The 16,732-nt window shown below is 36.8% G+C and overlaps 1 protein-coding gene across 1 annotated transcript; it reads right to left on the bottom strand.

Annotated features, from left to right (window-relative positions):
• Positions 1 to 11,847: 11,847 nt before the first annotated feature.
• Positions 11,848 to 14,827, bottom strand: adra2c (adrenoceptor alpha 2C). The gene has a single exon (XM_055204959.2). The coding sequence runs from the start codon at positions 14,262 to 14,264 to the stop codon at positions 12,972 to 12,974; it is 1,293 nt and encodes a 430-aa protein (XP_055060934.2). The 5' UTR covers positions 14,265 to 14,827; the 3' UTR covers positions 11,848 to 12,971.
• Between the last annotated feature and the right edge of the window lie 1,905 nt (positions 14,828 to 16,732).

Genomic DNA, 16,732 nt, shown 5'->3' with positions numbered 1-16,732 from the left:
ATTTATACAGAAAATTGATTTTTTTTAAAAGCTTGTGCAGACACACATCTGTAAGGCTATTATAAACACAAGCTTATTTGAAAAAGCTGTTTTTATTCATGTGTGCAGGGGAAATCGGTTTGTCTGAATCATATTTTTGGAGTGCCAGATTCTTTGGTAATGAAGAAAAAAAAGAAATCTCCAGTGTGGCTTTTCACTTACAGCACATAGTATCCTCCATTTTATATAACCCACAACAAAAACAAATAGTATGAAACAAGAGGTGTAGCTATAACACATGTATTAAACTTATTCTGCACCATTTGTACTAAATACACTATTGATACCTTAAATCCAAATACAGATATAAGAAGTATAGTACTTTTCTAAATAAAAGACATTTCCCCGAAGGACAATATAAGGGGCAAAGAAGAAAAAACTAACTTTTTGGTGTATGAATATATATTAGATTAACTCTCATAATTTCTACATAATAATATTAACATTTATTAAGAACTAGATTTTCCTAAGTAAATTGATGTTAAATACACAATTAATTCATGTAGAAAATTAACTGTGTGGGAATAGTAAGTCGTATTAGATATTTTATTGTATCGTTTTATAGTCACTGCACATAGTCCAAAAATAATTAAGTACATTTTAATCAAAAACTTTTTCAGATTCAAGTAAAAAAATCTAAGTTCATTTAACTTAAGAATATTAAATCCAATAAACTAAAAAAATTCAAGTAAAATTAACTTAAATTTATTTGCACATGTTGTAAGGTATACTCACAATCCTTTGCACCTGAATATTTTTATTTTTTACGCTTTATCACAGAATAAGAACCTTAACTACATAAATATTTGTTAATAAAATGTCATAAAGGTTTAAGCTCTTATATTATTGATGTTGTTTTGTTGTAATTATCATTTTGTGAAGTCACTGTTCAGGTGATCAGTGTTTCTGTACATGAACCCTGTTCGGAACATTATATTGTATTTCTCTCAACAGTGCTGACAATGCATGTCAAAAACCCAGTATGTGTGCGTTTCTGTTCAGTATCAAGTTTATTCAATGACTGACTTATATAGTCAGTAATGAATTTTGTGTTATAATGCCATTTATAACACTAAAAATAACTAAGTCCATAGAACTATGTTAAAGAAAATAACAAACCGTAAATATGATTTATTTAATATTTTTAGGACAGCAATGCTTCAATAAAAAAACGAATAGACTTTACCTAGATGATTAAAATAAATCTAACTTATAAAAAAATGAAGTAACATTTACTTAATTATTTAACATATGTTTTTCATGCATTATTAAGTAGATTTAATTTGATTTTAGTAAGTAAGTTGTACTTAAAAAAGCAGTAAATTTTACCTAAAAAAAGTTTGTGCAAATTGTTACGAGGATTTTACAAGTTGTTTTTTCAGTGTACCATAGACTTGAAGGAGAGATCTAACAAATATAACTACGGTCAACTTGATCTCACAAGATGTCGTGTTATAGTCACAAAAAAATTGATTAATTTATTTGTGTCCATGGCACGAAATTCAGCTTTTTTTCGTGCCTTGAGCAGGAATGTATTTTTCGTGTTGCTCAGCATGATTTTCTATAACGACTTTCTTTTTTGTGTCATTTTGTGTATAGTTTTTCCTATTTTTAAATCACTGTCGCTTGGGGTTAGGGGTTAGATTTGGGGTTTGGGTTATGTTCTTTTATGCATTGGTTTCTACATGTTTTTTTCGCTTTTAAAACTATCTCACCTGGAGTTGGGGTTTGGGTTATGATGTCTAAACACATAACAGAGGGTGATTCTAACCCCTACCCTAAGCGACAATGGTAAGAAAGTAGGAAAAACAATGATAAAAATCAATACATAAAATGACACGAAAAAGAAAGTCGTGGCACGGACATGAAAAACTATTTATAGAAATTCATGCGAGGGACACAAAAATTACATTTGGCCTCAAGGCATGAAAAAAGCTGAGTTTGTGCCATGGACACAAATAAATTAATCACCTTTTTTTTGACTTTGGTCAATATTATAGGTTGATATTAAATCTTTTGACTCATTAACCACGAGTATCCAAATATACAAGCAAATCAGTTTAGAAACAACAACTGTACCTCAACCTAAAGGTACAAAAGAATACCTTTTCTGTCGGTGGTACCATCAAACATTCATCACTGTACCTTTATCTGTATACAACACATTGAATTGTTGTACCTAGTGATGGGTACGAGACCACCTATGCCGAGTCCGAGTCAAGACCGAGTCTTTGAAGGGTTGAGTCCGAGTCAAGACCGAGTCTTTGAGGAAGCATGTCTGAGTCGAGACCGAGTCCTTTAGGAGTCGAGACCGAGTCGAGACCAAGACAATGAAAACATGTCAGTTTTCATATTCATAATTTTATATCACCGCAGTTATTAATCAACAGTTAGGCCTACAGACTAAGCTAGATTGGGAATTTTTCTAGAGATAAATAAACGGCTCTGATGGCAGTATCTTTGCACTGCACCATGGGTTGTCATTTTCAAATAATGGCCGTCAACATTGCATTTTATTATTATTGTTATGTGTAGTGTGTTTTTTTATATGAACATAAAAAAATGTGCTGGTCTCGAGGACTCTGTCTGAAATTACAAGTCCTTCTCCTCCCACTTTGGTCCGAGACCGAGTCAAGACGAGTCTTTGAAGGAACAAGTCCGAGAAAGCAGAAGTCGGTCTCGAGTCCGAAACTGAACTCGAGTACTACATCACTAGTTGTACCTTTTGGGGTTCAATATTATAAGGAACTATTTTGTATCAGATAAATTTAAGGAGTACATTTAAAGGTACACAAAAGATTATTAAAGTACAGTAAGTTACCCCAAAAAGGTACAACAATGTAAACCCAAATATTAATTTGTTTACCTTTAAAGGTACAAAATGGAATCTTAGGGCAGTGGTTCTCAAACTTTTTCAGCGTGCCGCCCACATTGAATACGGTGCATCATTTCGTGGCCCCCAAATAAAATTTATGACATAAAACATTGTAAAACTTAACATTTTAATTAAACAAAACATGTTAAATTATTCAATGTAGTGCTGTTGGTTAGTAGCATTATTTTTCTCAGATTTAAGTACAAAGAATTTATGATAAATTATTTATTTTATAAAAACCAAGGCACCATCTTGACACCATCTCAGGGCCCCACAGGGGGCCACGGCCCCCAGTTTGAGAACCACTGCCTTAGGGTACCATCCCAGTGACAGAAAAGATACGTTTTTTTACATTTTTTTCTTGAAGGTTTTACGCAAGAAGCACATTATCTTTGTATGGTTTATTTAATACTTTTAATATTCTGTTATTTTTCTGCTTATTGAGCATTTTTTCGATTTGAAAAGTATGTATTGTATGTCAGCTCTTTTAGTAATATAATCGTGAAATTCTCATGCCATGAGTCATACTGTAGAGTATTTAGACTTTTGCTTTCCTTTCAGATCAGTCAAATTTGTGACAATGCAGTTTTCTGTAGTCTCTATAGCAACAACCAGGTTAAGTACTCTTGGCTCTGGGCAACTTCTCTGAATAACATCCTGCAGCTGATATGATTTGTAAACATCTTACTAAGAGACTTGCTATTCCATTTATATTATAGTTGTATATGACAAGTAGATTGTTTATTGGTTGTATTGATTAAAGTGCTCAGTTCCAATGGACTCACAACCAGTAAATATATTGAACATTGTGTTGCACACAGTGGTTTTGTTAGTAATTCTATTTCTTTTTAAATTGAGGCACAATTTGAATAAGAGCAAGACGAAAGAATATTACAATATAAAATTAACTGTTAGATTTATAGCAAATTTAATGTAAGATGAATTGATCCAGCAAGAGATCACCGTGCTATAACAAAGATAAGGTGCAAGATGAGGTTTGCATTATAACTCATTGATCCATGTTTTGTGAGTGCCAAGCAAACCATCATATTCAATGCTAATATATTCAGACCCAAAAGACGGTGTATAATATTCTGTGCAAGTAGTTTTACTAGATGGTGAAAAGGGGAGACCCAGATGTCACCCCAGAATGAATGAGTCTATATAAAGTTAATCCTTTTAGACTCTGACATATGGCAGTCTTGACCAGCGACCAGGGAGGCAGAAATGCTTCAGGCTTTGTGTACTCATTGCCAAAACAGCCACAGGTAGAAGCAGGACCACATCAGTCACACCGGTCAAAGGCTTTCCCCTCTGATCCTTCTAGGGCCGGAAGTACACCAACATTAGCAGAACACCAAGGGCAATACAATTATTTATTCGTTTTCCTGTCCCTTTTGTCCTTTCCATTCCCCCTTCCTCTGTGTTTCATTTCTCCTTCCTTTTCTCCTTGCATTGTTTTTATTTTTATTTTTTGTTATTATTATTTTCTGTCTTGTTCTTTAGTTTAATTTAATCAAAAAATTATAGCCCAGTGGACATTGAAAGATAACAATGCAAAATGCTTAAACTAAGCTGTCATTTCTTTGTGATGTTTCTCATGTAAAATAGCTACATAAAGTAAAACAAAGCACTATGTGTTAGTAATTTGTTTGGAGCGTAATATGAGGTCTTTGCTTCAGACATTTTGACTTTGAACAAGCATGGCCCTCCTTCTAATGAGAGCTTGCAGAGATGTCAAGGTTTAATCTGTTTAGAGATACTGGTGGTGAAGTAAATTCTCAAAGCGCTGCTCTGGGAATCGTTTTATCTTTTCGAAATATCAAAAATTATATTTCGTAATTGGACTACATTGTGTAAGTAAGGGATAATGTGTAGGACAGGGCCGGCACAAGGCATAAGCGAACTAAGCTGCTGCTTGGGGCCCCGTTGCCACCAGGGGCCCCCCAATCGTCTTTTTTACAATTGAATAACTTAAACAAGTAATATGAATGAATGAATGAATAAATGAATAATTCAAGACAAAAAAAATCTGATTTGCAGACAACTGCTGTGTGTCTGCAGTGCTAGCGTTTGAGTCATGCGCAATATAGACACCTCGCGTGCATTGACAATTCGCGTCAGTGTGCATAACTGTAATAAATGATAAGCTTTGTCACAAAAAAGTATGGATCCCTTTGGTTCCGAAAAGAGAAAGAAGAAACGGACAAGAGCAAGAGCAAGAAAAAGGTATGTTTGCATGATTATTTACAGTATGTTTAAGTTTTGCAGCAGCAGCTAGTGGCGTGACAGATTGCAGCTGATCCGTGATTGACCCACGGTTCGGCTCCATGCAATTTGTGAATTAATATGCAAATTTAAATAGGGAAAGTTTACCATTTCATGTGTTTCAAAGGCTTGCAGATGTTAACATTTCAAGTGATGTGATTTTAAACGATTCAACCCGCAAAAAGGTGCTAAAGTGAGCAGTTTTCTGGACGCACATGCGGCTGTAGTCCATTAACATACATTTGAGGAATAGAGCACTGAAAAACAATGTAACGTTTTTATTCCAAACCGCTTGTAATTCGTCCTCCGTCTGTGTTTGTGCATGTGCACGTTTAAGTGCACTCAGTAGTGCACACATGAAGAGATGCATTTCAGAAAGCAAGAGAAAAATAAAATCTTTCTGTTCTTGACAGGGCACATACAAACAAAATGATCTACACAGTATTCTTTTTCCAATAAAAACATTTGTTTATGTCTTAGGTTTATGTCTTGTGCTTCTCTTAAAGAGACAGTAACCTCAATTAACCTACTTAAGTCTGTGTCATTAATGTTAATCAAACAATCCAAGACAAAGAGAAAATCACTTCTATAGCTCTAAAAAATAATTTGTTATATTTAATTCATACAATAAAGACAGTGTTATAATTCATTTGATTTGATTTCTGTACCTAATGCCAAACAAATTCTGATTAAGACACCTAAGAGGCTCGGGCCGGCACTGGTGTAGGAAGACTGTTGTTATTTCCTGTATATTATCCCGCTTAATAAACAGCTAATTTAATTTACCTTAAAATTAAAGTAAGGATCTTTAAATATTGATTTGAAATTTTTTATTAGCTCATTATTAACAAATGCAAACCTCGGTTTTAAGATAAGAGGTTCAAATGTCACAAACACACTATTTGGTTTAACCATTTGTAAATGTAATGTCATATACTGTATGTTATCAAAATGCATTTTTATTAAGAGTTTAGTTCCAAAATGTGAAAAACGGCATTTAAAAAAATTAGTTACAGCCAAAATCAGTATTGTATTAGGTCAGTATTAAAAAGTAAATTCCTAATTTTATGCAAAATCCAATATCCGCCATGTTATTCTGTCATCTTTTCTCCCTTTTTCCCAAAATGCGATAAACGGCAGTCCTCCTTTTCTGAATAATACAATAAATCCGCTCCACAAAAAAACAACAATGGCGGTGCGTTGAATACACATTAAATCCTAGTTTTCCTCATCTACTTTGTACTTCGAGATCCACAAACAAACAAGAACAAAATAGTAATTTTGATGGCATTGCTAAACCGGTGGTGGTTTTCTGTGACGTGGAAGAAACGTAAGCCATTAAAATCTAATAATTTACGCCAGAGACATTCGGTAGAAAAATGTCAGCTGTTGCTTGTTCTCTCAACAGCATCAAGCTTCTGTCATGCTAACACATTAACTCCATATCTTATCAAAACTTTACATTATTTTACACGAAGCTAACGAAAATCGAGTAGGACCAAATATTGATCGCTGTCAAAAAAGTTCAGCACACGTCCCAAGGATGCAGCCGCAATGACAGTGTTCTTAATATGACAAATTAAGTGTTTTAATTAATGCCATTAATTTTTTTATCAGTGTATAGTCAACTAAATTAATATAACATGGCAAAGATGAATCCACATTTATATATTGATTCAATAGATTTATAGCATTTTGAAAAAAAAACTTGTTTTTATAATACATCTTTGAAAATCAAATTATGGATTTGAATTCTTAACGTTATTATAACCTAAAGATGCTATGTGAAAGTCTATAACAGAAAATAGTTGTGTTCATCTTGTCACTTTCTTGGTATAGAAAACACGTTTTTACCAAAATTTGTCAAAATGGATTTATTGCGTTTTGGAACCAAACTCTTCATATATATATATACAGTTGTGTTCAAAATTATTCAACCCCCAATGCTGTTAAGGGTTTTAGGGAATTTAGTGTACATTTGTAATTGTATTCAGAATGAAATCCTACAATGACTTCTTAAAGAACCATATGCAACTAAAATGACATCAATTGGTTTTGTAATATAGTAGTAAATGTTTCTTTTGTGAATTCTTCATTGACACAATTATTCAACCCCTTAAAGAACTACCACTCTGAAGAACAGAGGTTCATTGAAGTGTTTTCAATCAGGTATTGAAAACACCTGTGGATGTCAGGGAACAGCAATAAAGCCTAATAGGCACCAATTAGGCAGCTTTAAAATGACTGTGATACTCAACTCCTTCTAAACATTTACTGGTGTGGTTACAAACATGGTGAAGTCAAAAGAATGGTCCAGGAAGACAAGAGAAGAGGTGATTAATCTTCACAGGAAGGGCAATGGCTATAAGAAGATTGCAAAGATGTTAAACATACCAAGAGACACCATAGGAAGCATCATTCGCAATTTCAAGGCAAAGGGCACTGTTGAAACGCTTCCTGGTCGTGGCAGAAAAAAGATCTAAAGCGTAGAGTGGAAAAAAGTCCCCGTGTGACTGCTGAGGAACTGAGAAAAGATTTGTCAGATGTGGGTACTGAAGTTTCTGCTCAGACAATACAGCGCACCCTGCGTACTGAAGGCCTCCATGCCAGAACTCCCAGGCGCACCCCCTTGCTGTCTCCAAAGAATAAGAAGAGTCGACTGCAGTATGCCAAAAGTCATGTGGACAAACCACAGAAGTTTTGGGATAGTGTTCTGTGGACTGATGAAACAAAATTAGAACTGTTTGGGCCCATGGATCAACGCTATGTTTGGAGGAGGAAAAACAAGGCCTATGAAGAAAAGAACACCTTGCCTACTGTGAAGCATGGTGGGGGGTCAATCATGCTTTGGGGCTGTTTTGCTTCTGCAGGTACAGAGAAACTTCAGCATGTGCAAGGTACCATGAATTCTCTTCAGTACCAGGAGATATTGATGGCAATGTGATGCAGTCCGTCACAAACCTGAGGCTTGGGAGACGTTGGACTTTTCAACAGGACAATGATCCCAAGCATTCCTCCAAATCCACTAGAGCATGGTTGCAGATGAAAGGCTGGAACATTTTGAAGTGGCCATCGCAGTCACCAGACTTAAATCCCATTGAGAACCTCTGGTGGGACTTAAAGAAAGCCTAAGAATGTGACTGAACTGGAGGCTTTTGCCCATGATGAATGGGCGAAGATACCCGTAGATCGCTGCAAGACCTTGTGTCAAGCTATGCTTCACGTTTAAAAGCTGTTTTAACTGTAAAAGGATGTTGTACTAAGTACTAAGATTGAATGTCACTTGGGGGTTGAATAAAACTGATAATGATGTGAGCACAGAAAAGACATTTGTGCTTATTTATTTATAAATGTTATGTTATATTTGTCTGACCTACACATGCCTCTTTGATGTAATTGTAAGCAGGATGACTGAATGATCAAAATCAATGTCAAACCGGCCAAAACAATCAATTTCAGTTGGGGTTGAATAATTTTGAACACAACTGTACCTGTCAAAAGAATCCGGGTTACCATGTTATTTTGTATTCTGGGAATAACAAACCTGCAAATGACAAGACTGGCCAATCAGAATCAACCAACAAGCCGTGTAATTCTATTCTATTCTATTCTATTCTATTCTATTCTATTCTATTCTATTCTATTCTATTCTATTCTATTCTATTCTATTCTATTCTATTCTATTACTGCAAAACCATAGCATTTCAAGTTTCTTAACCTTTAAAAATAAACATTATTCTGGTGTTTCATGTGATAAGAACATTTGAAATGATGGGTAAATGAGTACATAACCCCCAGTTTTAAACAAGGCAACATGCCACACCCACCTTTCTTTGTATTCCTAAAGGACATCAGCTGTTTCTATCTGATTTTAATAGAATTTTACAGTCAGGGTCAGTGAAAATTGAACGTTATGATTCTAATAAATTTCATTTACCTTCTCTGACCAAATGTTAACTGTCTCTCCAAGGAATAAGGAAATTCTGTCTCCTAACTCATCTACAGCATCTTATATTTTATGCAAGCAGAACTGCAGCCCTCCAGAAACCTGCAGAAGATAAGCCGGTTCAGAGAATGAATGGATGATATGTGGGGTTTCAATGAGTACTGTTTGAAATAAAAAATCTAAGTTAAATGTAAAAATGGATTTCAACTCTCAAGCACTTTACAATTATTCTTTGACTATATTATTTTCACCATTAAATACATTATTAAAATTAAAAGTTATATCTGTTTCTATCCTGGGATGATAAACATGATAAACAATGAAGAATTGCAGTTGCATTAACAAAGATTAATAAATTATGTAAACACATATTGTTTTTTGTTAGTTTATGTTAGCTTTTGCAATGATGGAAAGAACCTAAATAAAACCTAATCGTACATCATTACCAGTTAAATACAACATGTTATGCGGCTCGTGACTGCTCATCTGAGGGGCGCTAATTCAAAATAAGTGTTCGGATTGTCATGTGTGTGGTTCCTTTTTACAAAATATGTGTTCTGCGCATCGAGAGATCCTGTGTGCATCACATGTTTTGTCAAAATATTTAAAAAAGGAACCACACACATGACAGCCTACATACATGTTGTTTCGAACTTCGCATCGAGCGCCACTGATACATACCAATAGTCTAAATACAGTATAAAACTAACTGTATTGTTGTAGCTAGATCTGACACCCAAGTATGATTGAGGTATAGAAATAGAGATCAGGTATCAGCCTCCCCATATCTTAAAGTAACAATCGACTTGTAACATATTTTCAAGGCAAACAGAATATTATGCAAGCAAAATAGTGGCCGTGGCTTGTGCAGAGTTAACAGATGCTCCCGCCCAAGCCGTTTAGCTGACATCTTCAGCAAATGATCGCCACAAGAGGGTGAAAGTACATTTTCAGATTTGTATTGAAGTTTATGAGGGCATATACATTTTTTTTAAATAATGACTTACACTGATAAATTGTTTACAGTATAATGAAGAACACAAACAGTGCTAAATAGCACTAAAAGTAGTTCACTGGCTCGTAATCATAGGGGAACCATCTCAAAGGATTAGTCAATTTTCTTAAAAAAATCTAGATAATTTACTAACCACCATATCATCCAAAATGTTGATGTCTTTCTTTGTTCAGTCAAGAAGAATTATGTTTTTTAAGGAAAACATTCCAGGATTTTTCTCATTTTAATGGACTTTAATGGACCCCAACACTTAACAGTTTTAATGCAGTTTAAAATTGCAGTTTCAAAGGACTCTAAATGATCCCAAATGAGGCATAAGGGTCTTATCTAGCGAAACTATTGTAATTTTTGACAAGAAAAATAAAAAAATATGCACTGTTAAACCACAACTTCTCGTCTATCTCCAGTCCTGTGATGCGCCAGCGCGATCTCACGCAATACGTCATCACGTCAAGAGGTCACAGATGACGAATGCAAAACTACACCCCAGTGTTTACAAGTGTTGAGAAAGAGGACCGTTCTGGTGTTGTTGTATGTCGAATGATACTAATTAATGTCTTTGTGTCAGTTTATTGTTTAAAATGGTCCGCAAATGTGCATTTCATATATGTAACACGTGACCTTTCTACGTCACTCGCAATTACGCTGGCTCGTCACACTGCCGGAGGAAGAAGAGAGCTTGTGGTTTAAAAGTGCATATTTTATTTGTTTTGTCAAAAATGACAATTGTTTTGCTAGATAAGACCCTTATGTTTGGGATCGTTTAGAGTCCTTTGAAACTCCCGTTGAAAAAAAAACTGTTAAGTGTTGAGTTAAGTGTTAAGTGTTGGGGTCCATTAAAGTACATAAAAATGAGAAAAATCCTGAAATGTTTTCCTCAAAAAACATAATTTCTTCTCGATTGAACAAAGAAAGACATCAACATTTTGGATGACATGGTGGTGAGTAAATTATCTGGATTTTTTTAAAGAAAATGGACTAATCCTTTAAGTGTCATATAGCATGTAGAACCATATTGTGCTATATAGAACCATATCTGGTGCTATATCACCCCCGGATGGTTCTTCATAGGTGCTTTATAGCACTAAAAGTGGTTCCTCGATGATTACAAGCTTTTAGTGCTATTTAGCACCAATTTTGACTGAATATTACATAAAAATAAGAATTGTCAGTTTTGATTTCAAAACTGATTTAACAAAATAAGAACTCCATTTATATAACTTGACCTGATTTGAATTATAAATTAGGCTATTATTTAAATTAAGTTGCATGCTAAATGCATATATATGTATATAGTTTACGACTAAATTGGAATAATAACTTTCCATCCAATATAAATAAATTATACGGAGTTGGACTGAATACATCCACAGATTTTAATTCCTTCTGTAAATTAAATCGGAGAGTTTGAAAGTAACAAGTTTACGTAAATGTCCTTTCTCTACCACTGTCTGCTATATTGTTTTCATGTTTGCCACACTTAGACGGCAAGTTGAGGCAGTAATGACAATATATCAACTACTGGAAATAGTCCAGGAAAGTAAGATCCTGCCTGCGTTTTGTCTGCAAAATGACAAAACCTTAAAACATTTTTTATTTATTTATAAGCAGCCACATCTAATTATATAATAAGCCCAAAAGATACATGAAGGGTAAAAATAAAGCTGCGTATCATAGAAAACTCTACTCACAACAGAACGTGACTCAGAGAGAATTACAATCCATTTATTTGTTCAGTTTTGTTCGATCATCAGCTGTGCTTGTAGTGACCTGCCAGTCATTTCAAGATATCACAATGGAATAGAAAATGAGAGAAGCCCAACATCCATCAAGGGAGATGTTTCATAATATACAAAAACAAACAATGTTGAGTAAAATGGTTTGCCCTTATAAATATACAACAGCTTCCTATATCATACTGGATTTTATCGCTAAGATCTTTTGAACAAATCGGAGGCATTATACAAGCATAGCCACAAGCTTATTTCGTTTTTAGAATCTGATAAATAAATCCTGTACTGTATATAAATAAATCATCATTTATCATCCTTGAAAATGACTTCTAATCTAATAAATAGTTTAATCCAGTAAATAGCTCTTATTTTGTATCTTTTTATGGCATTTTTAATGTGTAAGAGAGCAGCAGTACAGTGATAAATTTCACTGAAGGACAATTAAGAACAGTTTTTAACACAGCTCTACTCCGACAGAAATTTGCACCCCCGAGAAGAGCTACGCAGTACCCAACCACATCAGGGCAACGCTCTGCTTTCATCTGTCATTTGCTGACAACCTTCTAAGGGGGTAAAGCCCTACCTAACCAAGAGTGTCCGTTGCGCCTCGCTCAGCTGGAAAGACCCAGTGCATTTTCTGCTAAATCACCTTTTCTTTTTCTTCTCTTTGTCACCATGAAAAAGGACACAGCTTTCATGTTACATAGCTCTCCCGTCACAATGAGACAAGCCATATGTGCAAAGTCATCATAAAAATGTATCATGATATCTTGGGAGTGCCTGCAGCCATCATAAAGATAAGCTTGTTTCCTCTAATGCAGTGCAGTGCTACCAAGTTCAGGTGGGTCTTTTTAAAGCATCTTTAGGTTTGGGTACCACCCATGTGACCATCATTTGCTGTCCTCAAAAAAAGCATTATCACACAACAAATATCACTGTCATTGGTGTGTAAAGATTGTCAATGCAATGATACAGAGGCAGTGGTATTTCTAAAAAATAAAAAACAGTCCTTTCCTCGTAAACACCCAAAAGCCTTTCTGTCATGCCAACCACCTATACATGGCACCGGATGTTGCGACAAGCTGCCATTGTGCTCTAAAAAGACCTTTTCCAGGACTTGCACAGGATTTTCTGAAAAGCCCGTCGGAAGTCCTGGTTGAAGATGGTGTAGATTACAGGGTTGAGGGAGCTGTTGCAGTAACCGATCCAGAAGAAAAATTTAAAAAGGGTTTCGGGGATGGCACAGGGTTCCCGGCAGATCCCATACAGACTATAGCTGAAGAAAAACGGAAACCAGCAGACCACAAAGACGCCCATCACAACGGCCAGCACAAAGGTGAATCGTTTCTCTCTCGCCTGTGAGATCTTTTTCCTGGAAATGGTGTTCCTTCTTTTTCTGCGAGAAGAGAACAAGTCGAGGGACTTGCTGCTGGCACGGGACTTCCGACTGGAATGCTTGGAACAAGAGCTGTTCTTGCGGCTAAAACGCCTGTCTTTTCGGGGCGCCGTCTCGTTCTTCCCTCGCTTGGCCTTCTCGTCAGATGAGCTGCTGTCTTCCAGGTCAGCATCTGGGTCGTCCTCGCCCGGTTTGTGTTCACCGGGTGGCGACGAGGCGCAGTGCCCGTTTTCACGCCTCGAATCCTCCCGGCTCAGGCCGTTCTCCAACCGAGGCGTTCCTGACTCTGCCTCCGTATCCCGGCGCTTTTCAGACATGGTCCTGGTTCTGGTCTTAGCCACCTGGTAGATTCGGATGTAAACGAGGATCATGATGACGCACGGGGCGAAGAACGACCCGATGCTGGAGTAGAGAATGTACCACGTGAGGTCGTTCAGCTGGCATTGCGGTTCGCTGCTATCACCCTCTTTATTCCGATCCATGGAGATGAGCGGGGGGAAGGAGATGACGGCTGCGATCAACCAGACAACCACAATCATGCCCTTCACCCTGCGAGGCGTCCGCTTGAGGTTATACTCAACGGCTTGTGTCACAGACCAGTACCTGTCCAGACTTATGGCACACAGGTGAACAATAGACGATGTGCAGAAAAGAACATCTAGCGCCAAATAGATATCACACCAAACTTTTCCAAAAAACCAGTAGCCCATTAATTCATTAGCAAGGGAGAAGGGCATTATCAGCGTGGCCACCAGAATGTCCGCACTGGCCAGAGACACAAGAAACAGATTTTGTGGTGGCTTGAGAGCTCTGCTTGTCAAAACGGCGATCACAACCAGTACATTTCCCACTATGGTAAACAAGATGAGAAAGCCCACCAGCCCTCCAAGCCCTATAATGGTGGCTGGTGAATACTGACTTGTAGTATTCCCAGTGGATACATTACCAGTGTCAGTGTAGCTGTCTTGGTTTGAAAAGCTTAAGTTATCCATATTGATTTTGAAAAGTCTTCAATCAATCCCTCGAGCTGCGATGTATAATATTTCACTTTGTTAACAGCAGCAGCAGTTTCTTTCCCGTGTCTTCTTACCGTTTTAATCCCGTTCTGTTACGCGCATTTACGAATCATTTGGCTATGAAATGGCTTGGTAAAGAGAGACCCATCCCGGGATGACTTTGTAGCGATCATCACCCTCGGACGCCGTCTTTTAAATCCGCAAGACCTGCTCGTCCTTTCACGGGCGTCCCTCTCAGCATCCTCGCGCTTTCTCCGCCCGAGCGAAACGCCGCGCGCCCTGCCCGCCCGGGACTCAACTATCCACGTGCTGACAACATTAAACTGACGGTGCGCCGCCCCGCCTCCAGATCATAAGACGGAGAGGACGGACTACTGAAGTACCTACAACATCTTTTAATGTTAAAGGGTTTACGACTGCCTTTTAATAACGTCAGGTCTCAGAAAAGACCTTTGCAACCTGCGCGTAAACCTGTGCTATAGTAGGTATTGTAGCAAGGATAAAATGCGTTTTCTTTGTTTTATAGTGATACTATACTGACATGACAACGAGCTCAGTAGAAATAAGAATGAGAAGTATGAGGAAACTGTCGCTTTTGGCGTACAGTATGTGCTCGCTTGATGTCACTGTTGTAACACTGCCATGCGCGGTCAAACGATATAAGAAAACTGAAATCACAACACACTCACCTCATTACCTTTCCAAACACATGTAAATTAAACCATCTATAACCTTGTTGAAAATGCAGATCATGATAAAATGGTGGGCGAGAATTTATTAATGTTTTGACCCGGATCTATCAGAGTCCCCCAATTTAAATGCACTTCTTGACATACAGTTTCTCAACATTTTAACTAGTAGATGGCACTGAGTAAAAGAAATGGGCATCTCGATATTTTTGCTTTTGCTCTAGAATAATTAAAAAATATATGATTTTCTTTTGCCCCAGTTAAAACATGATATTAAAAAGAACATTTAAAAGGTTTAGTGCAAAAACTCTGTCAGGAAAAAAATAGTCAATAGTCCCTAGCTGTCACTGTGGTGGTACCGTTTCAAAAAGTACACCTTGAAGTTAATAATAGTACCTCAGAGGTACATATTGGTACCAATATGTGTATGGTATAGGGTTTTTTTAAAAGGTAGTGCATGAATCTCATACCGAATGCGTGGCAGATATATCAGAACAATTATATAACAATTAAACTGTCATTTTATGCGCCCTGGTGGCCACGGGGCCCATAAGCAGCCACTTAGTTCACTTATGCCTTTGTAAATGAGGTGATGAAAGAAATTTGGTAGTTCTACCACGCTTGGTTACAACTGTCTTCTTGCACACCTTGCAAATGATTGTATATTGTTTAGTGTCTTATTTAGTTAGTTTTATTTAGTTTTCTGAAAACCAAACCATTACAGATTGTGCCTTCTTGCATCCACCCTCTCCTGTGTCTCTTGCACACCTGTGATGCTTTCTTTCTATTTTTGATAATGATGAGTGACGTTTCACACTACTCCTGAGATGTAAAGTTGACGTGAATATGCATGTTGGTGCCGTCCTTGAAACATTTAGCTTAATATTAATAATATTTAATATTCAATACATCTCAGAGTACAGATTGCAGTATGTTCCTGTAGCTCAAATACCAGCACAAAACCTGATAATGCTAAAATATGTACCTTCAATGGAATTTTGCCGATTTGGATAAAGCATCTGCCAAATGTATAAATGTAAATGTGGGATGAAAAGTTTGAGTCATTTCAAGTGTGCTGATAGGTCAGTGAGCAGTCTATAGCAGCTGTCGCACATCTGCGATATTAAGCTACTAAATTTCACTTTAGTAGCTGTTTGCGCTAGACAGTGTCCATTATTTGTGACACCTCATGCTGAATTATAAAAAGCACTTAGTGTAAAAAAACACTTTTGTCACAAGTGCACAAATACATGCACAGAAATGGGAAACAATTGTGAAGACTCAGTCTATTAGTGGAGTGAATTGATGGCATCAATAAATGCTTTTAATAACCAGAATTAGTCTTGATGTTTAATTACACTTTAAAGGGCTGAGTGCTTTGCTTTATGTCTTTTGTTTTAATACAGACACTACAGAAAGATTATTAATAACTTGTTCTTATATGCCCTTAGTAGTATAGTAAAACCAGTTTGTGTGTGCCTGAAGATGCATTCATATCTGTATTAGTGCATCTGTGCATACAATCGATTGTGTGATTTTGTGATTTTGTGACCTATCTGGCATGAGTGCGCCGCTCTCGCTCTGCACCTGTCGTGTGTTCATGTGTGTGGGTGGGATTGTGGGTGAGCTTACAATTCATGACAACACTGTTAAGAAAAGCAGAAGTTGACCCTCAGGCTTTGCTCTTCTCAAAGCTGATTTGTATTGAGTCTTCCTGGCTTGTGATCATTAAAGGTCCCCCTTGGGCCACGCTTG

This window comes from Misgurnus anguillicaudatus, chromosome 3 (genome assembly GCF_027580225.2).
Source record: "Misgurnus anguillicaudatus chromosome 3, ASM2758022v2, whole genome shotgun sequence".
NCBI classification, from domain to species: Eukaryota; Metazoa; Chordata; class Actinopteri; order Cypriniformes; family Cobitidae; genus Misgurnus; species Misgurnus anguillicaudatus.
The sequence above is the reverse complement of the archived record's forward strand: the minus strand, read 5'-3'. Positions and strand labels throughout refer to the sequence as shown.

Bases quoted from the DNA above. Each gene is read 5' to 3' on its own strand.
- adra2c (XM_055204959.2), bottom strand. From the start codon at position 14,264: ATGGATAACTTAAGCTTTTCAAACCAAGACAGCTACACTGACACTGGT.